This window comes from Acartia tonsa, chromosome 6 (assembly GCF_053477335.1).
Source record: "Acartia tonsa isolate MP-2025a chromosome 6, ASM5347733v1, whole genome shotgun sequence".
Lineage (NCBI taxonomy): Eukaryota > Metazoa > Arthropoda > Copepoda > Calanoida > Acartiidae > Acartia > Acartia tonsa.
The window spans coordinates 21,847,695-21,864,151 of NC_137265.1; the positions used below are offsets into that span (position 1 = coordinate 21,847,695).

General features: G+C 31.2%; 2 protein-coding genes across 8 annotated transcripts in view; one reads left to right on the top strand and one right to left on the bottom strand.

The window, feature by feature from the left end:
* Ae2 (anion exchange protein Ae2) overlaps window positions 1-16,457 on the top strand; it is a 70,773-nt gene that overhangs the window by 48,708 nt on the left and 5,608 nt on the right. For 5 of the 7 annotated variants that reach the window (XM_080163872.1, XM_080163876.1, XM_080163875.1 and 2 more), the window contains 15 exons: window positions 1,799-1,854; window positions 2,151-2,224; window positions 3,246-3,381; window positions 3,776-3,883; window positions 10,612-10,686; window positions 10,879-11,088; window positions 11,527-11,665; window positions 11,865-12,091; window positions 12,496-12,600; window positions 13,032-13,133; window positions 13,443-13,499; window positions 14,120-14,278; window positions 14,902-15,018; window positions 15,682-15,913; window positions 16,341-16,447. In XM_080163872.1, coding sequence (XP_080019998.1) covers window positions 1,799-1,854; window positions 2,151-2,224; window positions 3,246-3,381; window positions 3,776-3,883; window positions 10,612-10,686; window positions 10,879-11,088; window positions 11,527-11,665; window positions 11,865-12,091; window positions 12,496-12,600; window positions 13,032-13,133; window positions 13,443-13,499; window positions 14,120-14,278; window positions 14,902-15,018; window positions 15,682-15,913; window positions 16,341-16,447 — 1,904 coding nt within the window. The remainder of the gene's footprint in view (window positions 1-1,798; window positions 1,855-2,150; window positions 2,225-3,245; window positions 3,382-3,775; window positions 3,884-10,611; window positions 10,687-10,878; window positions 11,089-11,526; window positions 11,666-11,864; window positions 12,092-12,495; window positions 12,601-13,031; window positions 13,134-13,442; window positions 13,500-14,119; window positions 14,279-14,901; window positions 15,019-15,681; window positions 15,914-16,340; window positions 16,448-16,457) is intronic. The other 2 variants (XM_080163874.1, XM_080163878.1) reach the window with 1 other exon arrangement.
* LOC145322098 (galactosylceramide sulfotransferase-like) lies at window positions 5,405-8,987 on the bottom strand. Its single transcript, XM_080163879.1, has 11 exons — window positions 8,756-8,987; window positions 8,525-8,585; window positions 8,231-8,343; window positions 8,015-8,093; window positions 7,577-7,741; window positions 7,243-7,382; window positions 7,139-7,189; window positions 6,979-7,058; window positions 6,701-6,834; window positions 6,496-6,605; window positions 5,405-6,042 (listed from the first exon to the last, which is right to left on the bottom strand). The coding sequence occupies exons 1-11, from the start codon at window positions 8,824-8,826 to the stop codon at window positions 5,766-5,768; spliced, it is 1,281 nt and encodes a 426-aa protein (XP_080020005.1). The 5' UTR covers window positions 8,827-8,987; the 3' UTR covers window positions 5,405-5,765.

The window sequence follows — 16,457 nt, forward strand, 5'->3', positions numbered from 1 at the left end:
ATAGTAAAAAATTACTGGGTCTTATGAATTTTAATGAGAAATCTGGTTTTATTTATGTGTGTTAAACAGAAGAAGAATAAAGGGAGGCAAGATTTATGCAACAATCTCGTAAACCAAGTATCTTGTACATTTAGAAACATCTAGATAGTTGAAAAATCATGTATGGATTTCTATAGTTAAAAATAGATTAGACATATATAATACATATGTCTATTTTAACTGGGCTTTCTGAAACCTGCTATTTGTGATTTTCTAGATATTTAAGAATAGTTCGAAATGTACTAAATACTTGGGTTTCGAAATAAATGTATAAATCATATCTTTTTTTAATATCATGTTAATATGGATAAAAAAATTTTAATAAAAAAAATAGGTCTGATATATTTGTCATGCATAAGAATAATCTTTTACTATGCAAAAATTTGTCTTAGCCTGCTATTTTAATTGAAGCTTGTTTTATATATAATGCATAGCATAATTCACATAATAGCCTAGTTAGTTACATTTTAATGCTGTTTTTATAAAGTATATTTTGGGACAGTATAAAGAGGTCGTCATTATTTTAAACATCTCGTAATTGGAGATGTACATTAATTTATCAGTATATGTCTTATCCCTTTTAGATCCTTGAATCAATATACTTTCAGAAATACACCCTAGAAAGCTTAGGCTTTATCATAAACAGTTTCTATGATGCTATGGCTTTTCAGAAACAGTTCACAAGCAGCGAAAAGAAATTAAACGCCTTTAAAAACATTTGTTTGTGCCTCACCTTTTTTAATAATGAAATATTGAAAATATTTAATTCTAACTTTACAGTCCAAAAAAATGCTCTTAAAATGTATCTAGTTTGGCTATTGTTAAAGGAAGTCTGCAAGAAATACCACGCTTTAACTGCTGCAAGACTGCCACAAGTAGACCAAATACCCCAAATTTGAAGCCTTCAGCTTCTATAACAAAAAAGTTCTAGGCATTTTAAAATGACATTTTATGTACAATGAAAATTTTGAAAGAATTGCAATGCTCATGTTGAAAACTTTGAAATTAAACTACGTGGCCTAGAAACAAAATTATAAGCTTATTTTTGTCATAAATTTAGGTTTCCAGTAACTAATTATATTTTTACAATAAAAATACCCATTTTTATAGTCAAAATCATTTTAAAAAATTAAGTTTAACTTGCGTTGTACCGAGTGTACTGTAGCCAATCAGAAGGCTGAATCAGCTTAACAACCAATCACAGCTGAGCTTGTATTAGTTTACCCCTTTGTTTCCGCTATGATTTTCGTTTAAAAATGCAATTTAAATCGAATTTTTTTCATAGATTTTGACTATGAAATGTAATGTTTTTATTGTAAAAATGTAATCAGTTACCGGAAATCTAAGTTTCTGACAAAGGTAAGGTTATAATTTTGTGTCTAGGCGACGTAATTTATTATTGTTTTTTCTTTTATGAGCATTGGAAATCTTTCAAAAATATCATTGTACATAAAATGCTATTTTGAAATGCCTAGAACTTTTTTGTTATTGAAGCTGAAGGCTTTAAATTTAGGGTATTGGGTCTACTTGTGGCAGTCTTTCAGCAGTTAAAGCGTGATATTTCTTGCAGGCGTCCTTTAAGGAGAATAAAATATAATTCATATGAAAAGATAAGGTTAATAAAATGTGCAAGCATCTACTAAATATTTGAGAAAAAGCTTTCATGTCCTGAGTAATGTACAGATATGAATGTCAGCATGTAAATATAATCAACTAAGCATGTTATAAATAAAAATAATAAGAAAATGTTTGCTTGTCAAGGACTCCAACTCAAATGTGATGCCTATGAATGGAAAGGAGGATAAACAAGTGAAGGTTCGTATTTTTTATCATTCTTTCATTTTTTTTATAATTTTAAATCACAATTCCAATTTTAAATAACAAAGATACTCTATATTTCACCTTATATGTTCGTAACCTTAAGATATTTTTTCCGCTTCCATTTAAAATACCAACAAATATCAAGTATATAATTTTCTTAGTCAATTGGTCTGTCTTTTTTATAAATATCTAATCCACAAAAATTAGTGCGCTCAAATGTAATAAAATGTTTATTTACACATTTTTTCTGTCGAATATTGTCTTTCCTGAAGAAGAATTATTTTGTGTAGATTGATATGAGGAGGTCGTCTTCCTCACACATTCTCAAAAGATCAGAATCCACAGAAGCTGCACTTCATGCCAGGTATAACTTTAGGATGTTTTAGAATTACCAAAGTCCGAATACTATTGCAAATCATGGATAAATTTTTCGTCATTTTAGCTTTTTAATATGAACCAAACTTATTGGTCAGTTCGTTTATCCAGGGGGAGGGAAGGTGATGGGGTAAAGGGGGCTGATGAGGATATCTTTATTTTCGCGAGCTGCGAGGCTCCTTATATAAAATACATGAAAATCTGGTGCAAAATCCAAGTAATACTATAGCGATTTTACAAAGTTTTATATTTGCATAAGAGAAAAAGATACATGTAATAGGGGATATTTTATGATGAGTGATGCAGAGAAAAGGGGACTGTTTGTGCCCCTGAACTAATATGAATTTCTGATAATTTGTATTTCATGTCTGGAAGTTATTATAGAAGATTATTATAAAAAGACCCTAGACTCATTTAAAATAACGTCTTTGCCTTGAATAAAATTAATTTTTTATGTTTTAAAATCACATTTTTGTTATGCAACTATAAATGAAGATGATTTTTAAAAAGCAAGTTTTAAGATTAACATCTTAAGTTTTATATGGACATTTATTGGGCTTGTAAATTTAGAAATTTTAAATGATGAATAGTCTACTGAATAAAGTCGTTTTTAGTCTCTGCAGGGAGCTAGCTATAACCCTACCTCTTTCGAATTTGTATGAAACTTTGGATATAGTCCCTTTCGTGATATTGCCTTTTATTGGGCGTTTTGTCGTATTTTCACAATAGATTTTAATATTCTCACAGGTTTAAGCCCCTCCCCCCCTTCTAGGGGCTAGATATAGGAGAAAAGCTACTGTGAAAAAACGACGAAACGCTCCTTAAGAGGCGATGTCACGAAAGGGACTATATCCGAAACTTCTTATTAGGTTTTGGTTGGGTCTACTGTCAAAATTAAGGATTCACAAAATTTGATAAATTTCAGTACTTTTTTCTTGAAAGTTAACCATTTTTTAACCAAAGATAACTATACCTATACACTCAAGTACTCATACCAATTATCTTTGTAGAAAACAAGACATTCTGTCATGCCTGGAGGATGGTACCGAAGGATGTCTGACCCTGGTGGGTACAATGAGCACAGAGAAGCCAATCTGTGCCTTCATCAGGCTGGGAGAAGCTATTGTCATGAACAACACCATCGAGGTATTTTTAACTTTCAATGTCCATTCCATCAATCACTTTTTCTTAAATTAAAATGACTGAAATACAGGTAAGAATGATATTATGTTTAAATTTTTGTTTCATTTAATCGGTTATTTAACTCCTCCCTCCCCCAAATCCACTGCTTTTACTTTGCCTAACCCGTGCAGGGGGGGGGGGGGGCTAACCTTGCGGGGCCTATAGTGCGGTAATCTAACCTTGCAGAGTTACTAGATACCCAATATAAAACTAATTTAATATGACTTAAAGCAATGTACGTAAACAAAACTATCTCACCCCCCTACTTTACAGGGTACTGTGTGTTTATTACCCGTTTTTTTATATATGACAGAGTCTAAGTACTTTCACTAATAGTTATCTATCTATTCATATTTAGGTGACCCTACCCATGAGATTCATCTACATCCTGTTGACGCCAGAGATGGACTTCAGGATGGACCCTCACGAAATTGGTAGATCCTTCTCTACACTCATGGCCAACAATGTAAGTGAACTTTTCATTTCTAAATTAAATGGGTAAATTATCCATAAACTATGGTAGAGGTACCATTCCAGAAAATAATTATACACCTTCTCTTAACCTATAAACCTAGATGAAGCTTCATTGTACAGTAGAACCATGTTGATACAGCGGTTATTGAGATCTTTAGCTACAGAGAGATAGACTATTTTATATAAGGATCTTTGAATTATTAGTTTTTGGAATATTTCTAGGTCTTTTTTTCTTTTTAAAATAAGAAGGTATCGTATTCTATTTTTAAAATAAAAAAAGTCTGTTTCTTCATGTTAAATGCTGATAAATCTTGTATCTGTGTCCAGTCTTTTAACTTGTTCCTAGTTATAAGAACTGGAAAGTAGAAAATCAATAGTACTTTCTAACAAGTTACCCTTTTACTTGTGTCAAAGAGATAGTTTTATGACTTAAAAATAAAATACATGATAGAACCAGTTATGAATATAGAAAAAAACTTTCAAAAATCTTTTTTAATAACGAAGAATTTTAATTTTCTAATTACATTTTACTAAAATACTTCACCCAAAATCTAATTTTTGTATTTTTCCTGTCTTTTATCCCTGATATGTACTTAACATTGAAAATCACATTTCTAGAAATTAAAAGCTTCTAAATCCAGGGAAATGGATAGATTTTCAGATATTTTAGATTATTGAACAAATTTTTTTTCTCTTCAAACTCACATTCTCTTGCATACAAAAAAATCAAAATTATTCCCCAGCATAAGATCAATATCGTACCCAATTTTAAACTGAATAAAATATCCTTATCCCAGTCCTGCATAAAATTCTTTTACAGCAAAGTAAAGATAAAAAAACAATGATAAAATAAAAATAAAATTAAATTATTTGGATTTTTATTGAATTTGGATTTTCCATTATACCAACAAAAAAAAGAGATAGGTTAACTTAAGTAAAAATTTTATAGATATGCATTCTTTTATATGTATAGATTTAAAATTTGATACAGTTTGAAGAAAAAATATAATTATTTTTTGCCATGTTTTTGTTAAATTATGAAATTAAAAAAATTTATATATTTCACCCTGTATCTAATTAAACTGATTTGAAAGTCAATGACTCATTAACAACAAATCTTTATCTCCGATGACATCCCAATAAGAAGTTTTAACTAAACGTGTATATAGACTGGAAAAATTTGACCATAAAGCCGGAAAAATCTGGACCCAAATGACGACTTAAAATTAAATTTTAATTGGATTATGTCATCCTGATAGTTTTGTTTCGTCAGCGAAAGCCAATTTCTCCCCTTTATCCACCCCTCAAAAACTAGAAAAAGTAGACTTAATTTGGCCTTTTGTTGACAAGCTACAATTTTTGTACTATTAGCCTTGATTCTTAAACTTTATTTGATATTTGCAATCGTTTTAACTACATTCTTGTTAAGGACGATTTTACTAAAGTACTTTTGGTTCAGACTTTACTGGTTTTTATATCACTTAGAAAATCTACAAATATCCAACACTTGAAACATGTTTATAAAACTTTATTAGTTAAAATTTGGCAAGCACAATCCATAGGATTTAATATTAATTTAGAATAGCATTTATAATTAATGCAATGGCACTTTTATACATCATTAATTTGTTGAGCAATTTATAATTATAATTTATTCATTTACATTTAGTTATTACTTTCTTTTATCTAGAAAATAATATTGAAAGTTGAATATCACAGCATTTTCATTCAGAAGGTATATTTTATCTTTATGAAACTATTTTACCTTGCAATCATTTTCTCTGCAAAGTTGGATGCCAAATAGGTTCTTCTCTGATAAAATATTCTCCTCTGAATGTTAGTAAAACAAAATAGTTGAAGCTAAAGTTAAATTATCACAGATTAAAAGGTTTTTGTCCTTTTAGCATCATTCTTATTTTATCCATATCAACCTTTCTGATAGAATTATGTAAAACTAAAGAATCAGGATCTTGTAATGGAATTGCCATATCATGTGAGGACACACTTGACAGATGTGATATAATTCCTGACAATTTGTTATCGTCTAGTACTTCTATTGGTGCAAAGTCGGCTGGCAGAGCTTCTCTTGCCCTGGCTCCCTGGACACTGCGCACATAGTCCAGTAGGGATAATTCTGCCATTGACATATACCTGGAATTTAATTCATTTTATTGAAAATATAACATATGTTAGGGTTTATTGCGAATTCAGTTAATAAGGGGGGCATGATTATTGTATCAATCTCGTAATTTCCTTATCTAATACATTTGGGACATGCTAAATATCATGTATGATATTAATATTCTAGGATGTTTCCAAATAAACAAATATTTGGATTACATATATATTTTCATTACATTTAACATATCAAAATTCCTTAATTACGTTAAATTTTCATGAATGTTATATTTGGAAATAAATAAAATTTTTCCCTTCATATTTTATTTATACATGTAATTGTGGGAAATAAATCATAATAGTTTATCTTTATTGTACTATTTAAAGCGAGAGTGTAGTAGTATCACTTTTAGACAAAATTACCAAAAAAAACTAAAGCTAGAAACAAGGTAAAGCATTATGTTTGTTTACTTTGAATGTTTATACCTGCAAACTGGAATATCATTGTTTGCCTGATACCCCAAAACGCCTTTGCCCCAAAGTTTATTTTCTCCCTCAAGATTTTCATTCTTTACCTCTTGGAGGTCACATTTCTCCTTAAAAATATATTTAACATTAATAAATGTTTTTTTTAATTCCAAAAGTAAAAAAAGTGAAACATGATATTTATTTTAAATTAAGAAAGTCAAACCTTTATCTTTTTATTTTCTTCATTTAGTAGGTTCAACTCTTTTTCCATTTTTGTAGCACCAAAAGCTTCCAGTTTTTCATCAAATTTTTTCTTGAAATAGTTGTATAGTTTATAGTCCTCTTGCAGATAATCCTCTGTTTTATATACAGTTAATAGTTGTAGAATACGTCCTAAACAGTAGCAGTGCTACTAATTTATCAATTTCTATTTTAGAGTGTTAAATAAGAATAAATTTTTACTATCATGTTTGTTGTAAATTATATGAACTGTATTTATTCCTAAAGCTTTTCTAGCTTCCTCTGAAAGATTTGATTTTCTTTGGTCTTGTCTGGCGTTCAGCTTCAAGTTTACTACATCACTTAAATATTTTATTACAGAATTATAATTCAATTGTAAATGTTAATAATGTAAATTGGTATAATTTGTTAAAATTTTTACCTCATATCCCAACACAATTCTTCTTTCATTAAAATCATTGATTCTTGAAATCTATAAAATATATGATATAGTTCATAGACAAACTATCAGATAATATTTTTTACCTTTCTGCAATGAGGACAAGATCAAAGTCTTGGTCAGCCTTTTCAATTTTCCTCTCAACAACATCAGGCATGTCCATAGCTCTGTCACTCAGACCCATGTCATGCAACATCTGATTTCTACCTAGCAGGCCAAAAGCTCTCTAAAATATGAGAATGTCGGGGTCAAACTTTTAAAACTAGGTCAGGGGAAGTGGGTTTTAACAAATAGTTAAAGAAATTGATTGATCTATTGGTTTTTGCTGCTATAATGTGTTCAAGTTTTAATTGGCTCAGAAATAAAAAAAAAATTTGCCCTCAATAAAACTCTAAATTGTAGTTTTAAAAAAAACTCAACCTGGGCTAATAAACCAATCTTGGGGGATTTAGCAAACTTCTCTAGTTCCATATGATAGAAAGAACGCATCCCTGAATAGTTCCACAGGGACTCAAACACATCAACAGGGTCTCTTAGCATTGTTATATAAACTGTGCCATCTCCCAGTGTTTTGTTTACCTCATCCTATCAAATAACAATAAATAATAAGTATTTGTCAGCAATGAACTTTTTTTTAACATATTTAATAACTAATTAAAATATGGACTTTTTTAAACCTTTTAAATAGTTATTTAAAATTTTCAGATTTTATGGGTGTTTCTAAATGAACTATATACTTAAATAACGAGTTGATGCCAAAATACTATCCCCCATAAATTGAAAGAGAAACCAAATTTTCTAATGTTATTTTTAAAGCATTTGAATATATGTTACAATTGATAATATCTTAATTTGAACCTGATTCCACATTGTATGAAGACAAAATATATCATACTCAAGTCTAGCCATCTCCCAGGGGGTGTTGCTTATCATAGCTCTAATAAAAAGTATTTATTGAAATTTTTTATCCTAAAATTTATATCTCTGACATTCATAAATATGTGTACATTTTTATAGAAGGGAAATGTTAGATCTATTTTTTTTGCATAAATTTGAAGTAAACATAAGTTTTACCTTTGATATTTCCTGCCCCTGCCAAGATAGTTCCCAGAGGCGGGGAGGACGACATTCAAATCATTTGCCAGAGCATATCTCAACAGTATATTTTGCACTGTTGTACTGGCACACTAAAAGATACATAAATTTATTTATGAGCTAAAAATTTACCATTTAGAAGATATACTGAATAAAGAGATATTGGCCCTATATCAAGTGCTATATTAAAGAACTTTTGACATGACTATTTTTTTAATGTTTCATCACTTAAATATCCATAGCTTTAGGATTTGATAACAATGATGACTTTACCTTATGCGTTTTCAGATATGCAACCTTTTTGACCTTTTCACATTTGGGCACTTTGCTGTTTCTAAAATGTATATATGAATTTAGACAATTATGTCTTTACATCAAATTTTAAGTTAAATATATAACTATATTATCGGAACTAGGATTTTAGTTTTTATTTGTTGGTGGATTTAAAACTAAAAAAATCTAATGATTAACTATATAACCAAAATAAAAACAATGAAAACATACCCATTAAAAAATATAAATAGAAGTATTGAAGTTGAAGCTATATAAACTAATGCTTGTCGTTTACGTTGCATTTTCAAAACAAAGCTATCACTTTTTTATTTCATTTTATCTAATAAAGTAACAAGTTTTACACAGCTTTTAAAAGTTTGAATGAATAAAAATAATTTGAATTGTATTAAAACATCCTTGGATGTTGCACTATGAAGCTAGCAGAGCACAGCAGCATGCACGTATGTGTTTGACTGAGGAGATACAGTCAAGGGTTTGAGCCCACTGAATTTTTTCACTTATTCTGTGGTATTTACATGCATGCATTATGCAAAAATTTACACAGAAGCCTTAGGAATCAAGTTACTAATACGTGTCGAAATAAATTTTCATACTGTCAGAGATAGGTCAATGGACGTTGAATTTTGATTTACCAATCTGTGAAATGCTGACTTTGATAGATTATACTTTAATGGAAGAAAGGGATGTGGCTTATATTAAGTAGCTGACATTTTACTTTCTGAGAAACTGAATTTATATTCTAAGAGAAATATATAAAACATTTTTTATAAAGCTGACTTTCAATATCATTTTTCAAAAAAGAATCTACCAAAATCTCATCTCCTCTTCCTGTACGCATATATATACGCATATACGCGGATAGTTGTCGTATAAAACCACAAAAAATATCATTATCTAAAAAGTTAAAATTGTATTTTGTTTTATTTTTAAGTTGTATGTGTAAAAAATCTAGACCTTTATTTTTTATTTATATATATTTTGTTTTGCTAAACTTTGAAGCCAGTTTTGTTTGTTTTTTTATAAACGCTCATGTGAGCGCATGTATAAACGACGAAGGCGCGCGTAATACGCTCGTAAGCACACACATACCTACCCCACACATAAATACCATCTAAATTTTATATCTACCTCTCATTTATCTATCTATCATGCAAATCAATTCATATCCGCATCTTTCTGCTAGTTACTTTAACCTTTTTATGCTGAAAACGTTTTTACCATTTTTTCAAAATACATGAATACAAAAAAAATACAAATATAAAAAAATGATCAATACAAGTAAAAAGTCTTACCAAAGATCTAAACGTACAAATAAATGCTATGTTACTTTTTATACTATCTGCTTTTAATGTTGCAATACTATTTTTTTAATTGCATAAACATTTGATAGAAAAAATATTTGGTTGAAAGCATAAAAAAAACATATTAACTGATGCATATCAACAAATATTAAACAAGGAATATCAACTTCATATTTTCCTTGTTATATTAAAGTAATAAGAGGCCCTATTGAAAACAATATATATAGTTCTAATTCGTTTTTTTTCTTCAAAAAAGCGGTATTTTTACCATTAAATCCTTTGTGTTAGGAAAGAATTTCTCTATAGCATATAATTTTTTATTGGTAAATGTATTTGGTATTAATACTATTTTAATTATGTCCTGTAGCCTGTTGCTGGAAAGCTATTTCTAGAATGGCTTCGAAATCGATTAATATCCGGTGGACGAGAACCAGTTCTCAGCCACACTGAAAAATCATGTATCGTATTGCATTATATCCAGTTTTTCTACGAATATAAAAATGTACAATCATAATTTTCAAACCTGTTTTGGTAGCCCGTGCCTTCGGCATCTTATAATTGTACATTTTTATATCCGCGCAGAAAGCTGTTTTTAATACGAAGTTTCTGGGATTTTGATCTACGAGACATCTTGCCGCCAACCGATGCTCAACCTTCCATTTGTTAAGGATTGATCCTTGGGTGGTGGCGTATTTTAATAATGAAAGGTTGCGTGATATTTTTTTTTTTAATTGTTAAAAATTAATTATTTATGTTTTATTTTAGTCCTTCCACAATGTGTGCTACGGTATTGATGGAAAGAGAGAGCTTCTCCATGCTATCAACATATTCTTGGATGATGTAAGTTTCTTTAATATGTATAGTTTTGTAAGTAAACATGTATTTGAAGAACTCGACGATCAACAAAATAAGCTTTCAAACATGAAATTAGTATTACATAAAATCTGAAGAAAAAGTGTATTACTTTACAATAATTTTATTGTTTTCTTGGACTATTTTATCTTCATGTGCTAACAAATACTTATGGTTTAGTCCGTGGTGCTGCCACCTGGCGACTGGAACAAGCAGAAGTTGTTGGCCATGGCCGACATCATGGAAATGAGGAAGAGGCGAGAGACGCGAAGACAGGCCGCCCTCATAGCAGAGGAATCTCAGAACAACCTGTCTGCTATGGTGAATGGAATGAATGGAGGACATATGAGTGGGGATAGGCTCCAATCTGTAGCCTCCAACCTGGGAATAGTAAGCTTTTTTATTTTTGAAAATAAGTAATTTATCTGTCATTCACGCTGAAAGTTTTCACTGACAACCAAGCATTTTCTTTACAACTCTCGTCTCATCTGTTTGAACTTTCTTATAACTTTATTTTCATTTTCAGCTTTATTACTTATGATTAAATGTTGTCATTCTTGTTAGATATGAAGGGGACATTCGGCTGTTGATTGTACTATAGTAATCAAAGTATTTATATTACGTGTTCTTATTCTTTGGCTTAAAAACTTCGGTGTCCTTAATGAATTTTAATTGGTTAGTGCAATGAGGTGAGTCTCCAAACATTTCAACCACAAATTGAAATCTACAGAAAGGTTAATTTTGTTACATTTTCATTTGGGATTTAAATTAATTTGTAGGCCATTGTTATTTCCCTTTAGATTCCTTCATTCTTGTTCTTTTGTTTAGGCTGACCAGAATGAGAAAACTGAGGAGGCCGGAGGAGGAGAGAAGCCCATCAGAAATCCTCTTACGAGGACCCCTCATTTCTTTGGGGGTCTTATTGATGACATCAAGTATAGATATCCCCTATATTGGTCAGATATCAAGGAAAGATTTTCCATCTCAAAAGCTGCAGCCAACAAAAGATTAATTTTAAAAAAGAAAATTTTGTGTCAAATACTTTTAAGTTATACGGCCTTGTTCCTGAGTTTAAAAAAGGACTAGTTTATAATGATTCAACCTGTACTTTTTAATCGTCAAACTCTATAAATATTGAATGAAAATCTTAAAAAAAAAAACACTGCAGGATGGCTTCAACCCGCAAGTTTTCGCCGCCATCATTTTCATCTACTTTGCTGCACTGTCAGGTGCCATTGCTTTTGGTGGTTTGATGGCCGAAAAGACGAACAATGATATTGGTATACCTGAGACTCTATTGATGAGTGCTGTCACCGGAGCTGTTTTTGCCCTGACAGCTGGTTGTCCGCTGATTATTATTGGTACAACCGGTCCTGTACTCCTTTTCGACGAGGTGAGTTTATTTGTGACCAAAGCAAGTTTGATATTAGTAGAACAACAAAAACTAAGCTTGATTTACAGATATGCCTTTTATATAGGAATGATGGGGACACACTAGTCCCAAAAGTTTTTATCTACGTTTTTTATTCGTTGGCTTAACAACTTTGGGGACCTTTAAATAATTTTGATTGGTTGATTTGTGTCAAAAAGTTTCACCCAATAACTGTAATCTGCTGACGAAGATATTTTGTTTATGGATGTACATCAATTTATCGGCCATTGTCTTATCCCTTTGGACCCTGCTATAATTTAAATTTCTTAAAATACCTGTTTATAATTTATTAACGGTTATTTTAAAAATAAATCTTGTTAATTAATCATTAAACAATATTGTTAATATTTTTAAAATTGTTTCAGGCTCTGTTTGGTTTCTGTAAGAATTTGGAAATAGATTTCTTGACTTGGAGAACCTGGGTTGGCATCTGGACATTTGTCATAGCCCTTATCATTGCATTTTTCCAGGTATACTAATTATTTATAATCAGATACTGGATAATGGATGTAGCATATACTTGGAGATTATGACAGGGGGAAAATTGTCGTTAAATTGCTTACATTGAACTCATTTAATGGTCAGTTTGTTCATCCAGTAGAAGGGATGAGGTAAAGGGGTAAGAAAAAGGGGAATCCAATTAATAATATATCCATTTAATGGACTGTAATTTAATATAGTTCAATTCAGTGGCGTGCACAGGGTTTTGCCAGGATGGTGCAAAAAGTTGAGGGAATAAAAATAGAGGAAAACGAACACTTAAAATTACACTCCCTTCAAAGCTTAATTAATGCTTTTGGTAGGTTAAAGATATTGAGGAAATTTAATGTTTAAATTAATTCTATTTTTTCTCATATAATATTTTTTTTAATATATATGTTTAAAAACTTTTATATTTCAGGGTTCTACTTTGGTTAGATTCTTCTCCAAGTTTACAAAAGATATTTTTGCTGCGCTCATCTCATTGCTTTTCATCTTTGAAGCTTTCAGCAAACTTGTGAAGGTAACATTGATTGATTGATTGATTACCCATAGCTTCTTAGTGTTTGGACTAAAGTTAGAGTAGGTTTAGACACTATTGTATAGTCATTATTGCCAGCTAAAGCTCCGCATTCAAGCACATAATGACTTGATTTGTCATCTCATGAGAGCTCCTCATTATTACCTCATACTTACCACTTCCTATCTGTCTGAATGTTTAACCCCAATTGCCTAGTTTGTCAATCATTAAACAAAATTTAACAGAGTATGTTCAAATCCTCAATCTATATGTACATATATATTTCTTTAATTGGATGATTATTTTATTTAGATCTATGGTAACCATCCCGTTATATCACCTGAAGCATACTGTAATGAAACTGAATTCGTAAGTATAAATTTAATTAAGGGGGGGGGGGCGAAAGTGACACTTTTTGAAACCAAAACTATAAGTCAACAAAGGAACTCAACTAAAAAAAGAGTTACAGGTCTGAGATTTTGCATGGCAGTTGCTTTATAGGGGTAAAATATGGAACTGTGAAGAAACGGCGGCGCAACCGCCGAAAACTGCCGTTTCCCGCCGAAATTTTTTTGCCTTTTCTCGGCGGTTTTCGGCGGTTGCGACGCCGTTTCTTCACAGTTCCATATTGTACCCCTATAAAGCAACTGCCATGCAAAATGTCAGACCTGTAACTCTTTTTTTAGTTGAGTTCCTTTGACTTTTAGTTTTGGTTTCAAAAAGTGTCACATTCTCCCCCCCCCCCCCCCCTTTAAAAGTTTAAATTCTTAACTCATTATCTAATTTTGGGCTATTAGATGACATTCTTATAATTTTTCTTTTTAAATGTTATAAAATAAAAACTGTCTTATAAAGTCAAGAAAAAAGCATTATCTATGATGATCCAATCAGACACAATACTCTGTCAAAGATAAAAAAAAAATTGTTGCTGATTTTTAATCATATTTAATTAACTTTTTTCTATATTTATTATGAATGCTATTATTTAGGATGGGTTTGAGCAATATAACCGTACGCTGGCGAATGGTAAGGAGAGACCTATCAAGATGCCCAATGTGGCCCTTCTCTCAACTATTCTTATGTTGGGCACTTTCTTCATTGGATATTTCCTCAGAATTTTCAGAAACAGCAAGGTTTTCGGCAGAAATGTAAGTAATTTTTGGTAATTTCCCTTAAAGTGCTAGTTGAGCACTTATAACCCTTGAATTAAATAACCCTGTGGCATCTATGGTTCCCTAACCCTTAGGTCCCCAATAAAACTAAACTAGACATGTCCTAATGAAATAAACACAATACAAAAACTACAACCCCTTTCTTTTCAATTTGGTTTAAAACAAGGTGTTGTAATTGTGCTCCATTAGAAACTTTGAGGGAAAACACCAGATTTGTATACATGTTTTATCAAATTCATTATTTTCAGATGTAATAATTTTATATAAAGAGAGGGGTAGGTTTCTGGTAAAATCCGTAAAGGTTATTTGTTATAAGTAAAAAAAAAATGTCTTTAGTTTTGTTTTAATAAGAAATACACATATTTAGTAAATATTATCGTTCTACTACTATTTTTAAGCCTTGAAACACACACCTTTACGGATTCTACCAAAAACCTACCCGGCCCCTCTCTTTAACTCTTTAACTCCTCAATGTTTTGATTACTTTTTATCGCTTACTTTTGTCATTAGTTAAAAAAATTGTCTTGCTTATGAAGCTCTAAATTATTTTTTTTAAAATGCTGCAATACTCATATTTTAACTTCCTGTTTCTTTTCTAGGTGAGAAGAGCTCTTGGTGATTTTGGTGTTCCCATTGCTATTGTTCTGATGGTGCTACTCAATTATATTTTCAAAGAGGCGGGAGCTTCCACTCTTGATGTACCTGCCAAGCTACAGGTACACAAATGGATGTAGAAGGAGGGGGGAGATAGCGAAAAAGGTTGGAAGGGCGAAATTGTTATTTTAGCGCGCTACAATTTTCACTTTATCAGAAAACATGAAAATTTGTACACAGACAATAGGGGCATAATAAACTAAGTTTTTTTTTTTTATCTATAACATTGTCTGTTAGTTTGTCAGTACTCCATAACGCTCCAACGTCCTTCTTTCTGTCATGCTCAAGGAGACATTGAAATTCTCACTGCCCGTCTGTCAGCTACGTTTAGGGAGAAATGGAATTTATCGGCTGCTATTAAAATGGCAGGTATGCTGAAGTGGTCATTTAATTTATATTTGTGCAAAATATTACTTGGTCTGTCAGTATGTTTGTAGTTCTTTGGAGGACTTAATTTAATAACACCATAAAAAAAAACTTTTTCCATCTGTATATCGGAATTGCTCTTGAATAAATAAAATTTTTTGAAGGAAATTATTGTTTTTCTTAACCCTTAAAGAATAATAATATCGGCTTACCGGTTACAGAGATCCTTCGGTACACACAGAAAGTCTCTCTGACAAAGACATCTGGTTACTTTTATTTAAAATTAAGATATTTGCTGCTTGTTTTGACCAAATTAAAATTATATTTTGTTTTCTTGGTAACTTTTAATTAATTTGTAGGTAACCAAACCCGAGGCTCGTGGCTGGTTTATTCCCCCAGTTACCTCTGGCGATAATGCGTTCCCCGTGTGGGCCATGTTTGCGGCTATCCTGCCCGCCCTGCTCCTCTATGTCCTGTTGTTCATGGAGACTAGTATTTGTCAGCTGATCATGCTGGATAAAACTAAGGGAGTGAAAGGTGTTGGTGTCCATCTGGATATTGTACTGCTCGGTGGTCTTAACACGTTGACAGGTATTATCAGGGATGGAGGGAAAATTTAACTGTTTATTACACTAGTTTCCAAAGTTTTATAATAACGTTATCCTTTGGCTTAACAACTTTTGGGACTTTAATTAAATTTGATTTTTTGGTTCATTAAGTAGAGTGTCTAAAAGTTTCAACCACTAATAGTATTTAAAAGATGGGTAAATTTGTGTTTCGTCATTGGGGATGTAAGTACATTGTGCATGAATTTATTGATCATTGCCTTATCCCTTTATATCCCTGGATAATATAAAAACAGAGTGCCAGTAAAACTTTTGTATATTGTCTCTTTTGACCAAATCGTATTGTAGGCAGCTTTCCGCGGATATTAAAATGAAATTTTTTTAATTAACCTATATATATAAAATGAGTTCACTTATCGAAGCACAGTTTAACTAATTTTTACATTTTTCAGCATTATTTGGTGGACCATGGATTTGTGCTGCTACCGTGCGTGCTGTGTCTCACGTATCCGCCCTTCTTGTTGTATCAACAAATGTCGTTCCAGGAGAAAGCGCCAAGGTAAAATTAA

What these genes read in the sequence shown, in the direction of transcription:
- LOC145322098 (XM_080163879.1), bottom strand. Translation starts at nt 8,826, where the DNA reads ATGCAACGTAAACGACAAGCATTAGTTTATATAGCTTCAACTTCAATA. An exon ending in AGATTGGTTTATTAGCCCAG is followed by an intron (nt 7,383 to 7,576) that starts GTTGAGTTTTTT and finishes CTCATATTTTAG; the next exon opens with AGAGCTTTTGGCCTGCTAGG. An exon ending in GAATTGTGTTGGGATATGAG is followed by an intron (nt 7,059 to 7,138) that starts GTAAAAATTTTA and finishes AAAATATTTAAG; the next exon opens with TGATGTAGTAAACTTGAAGC.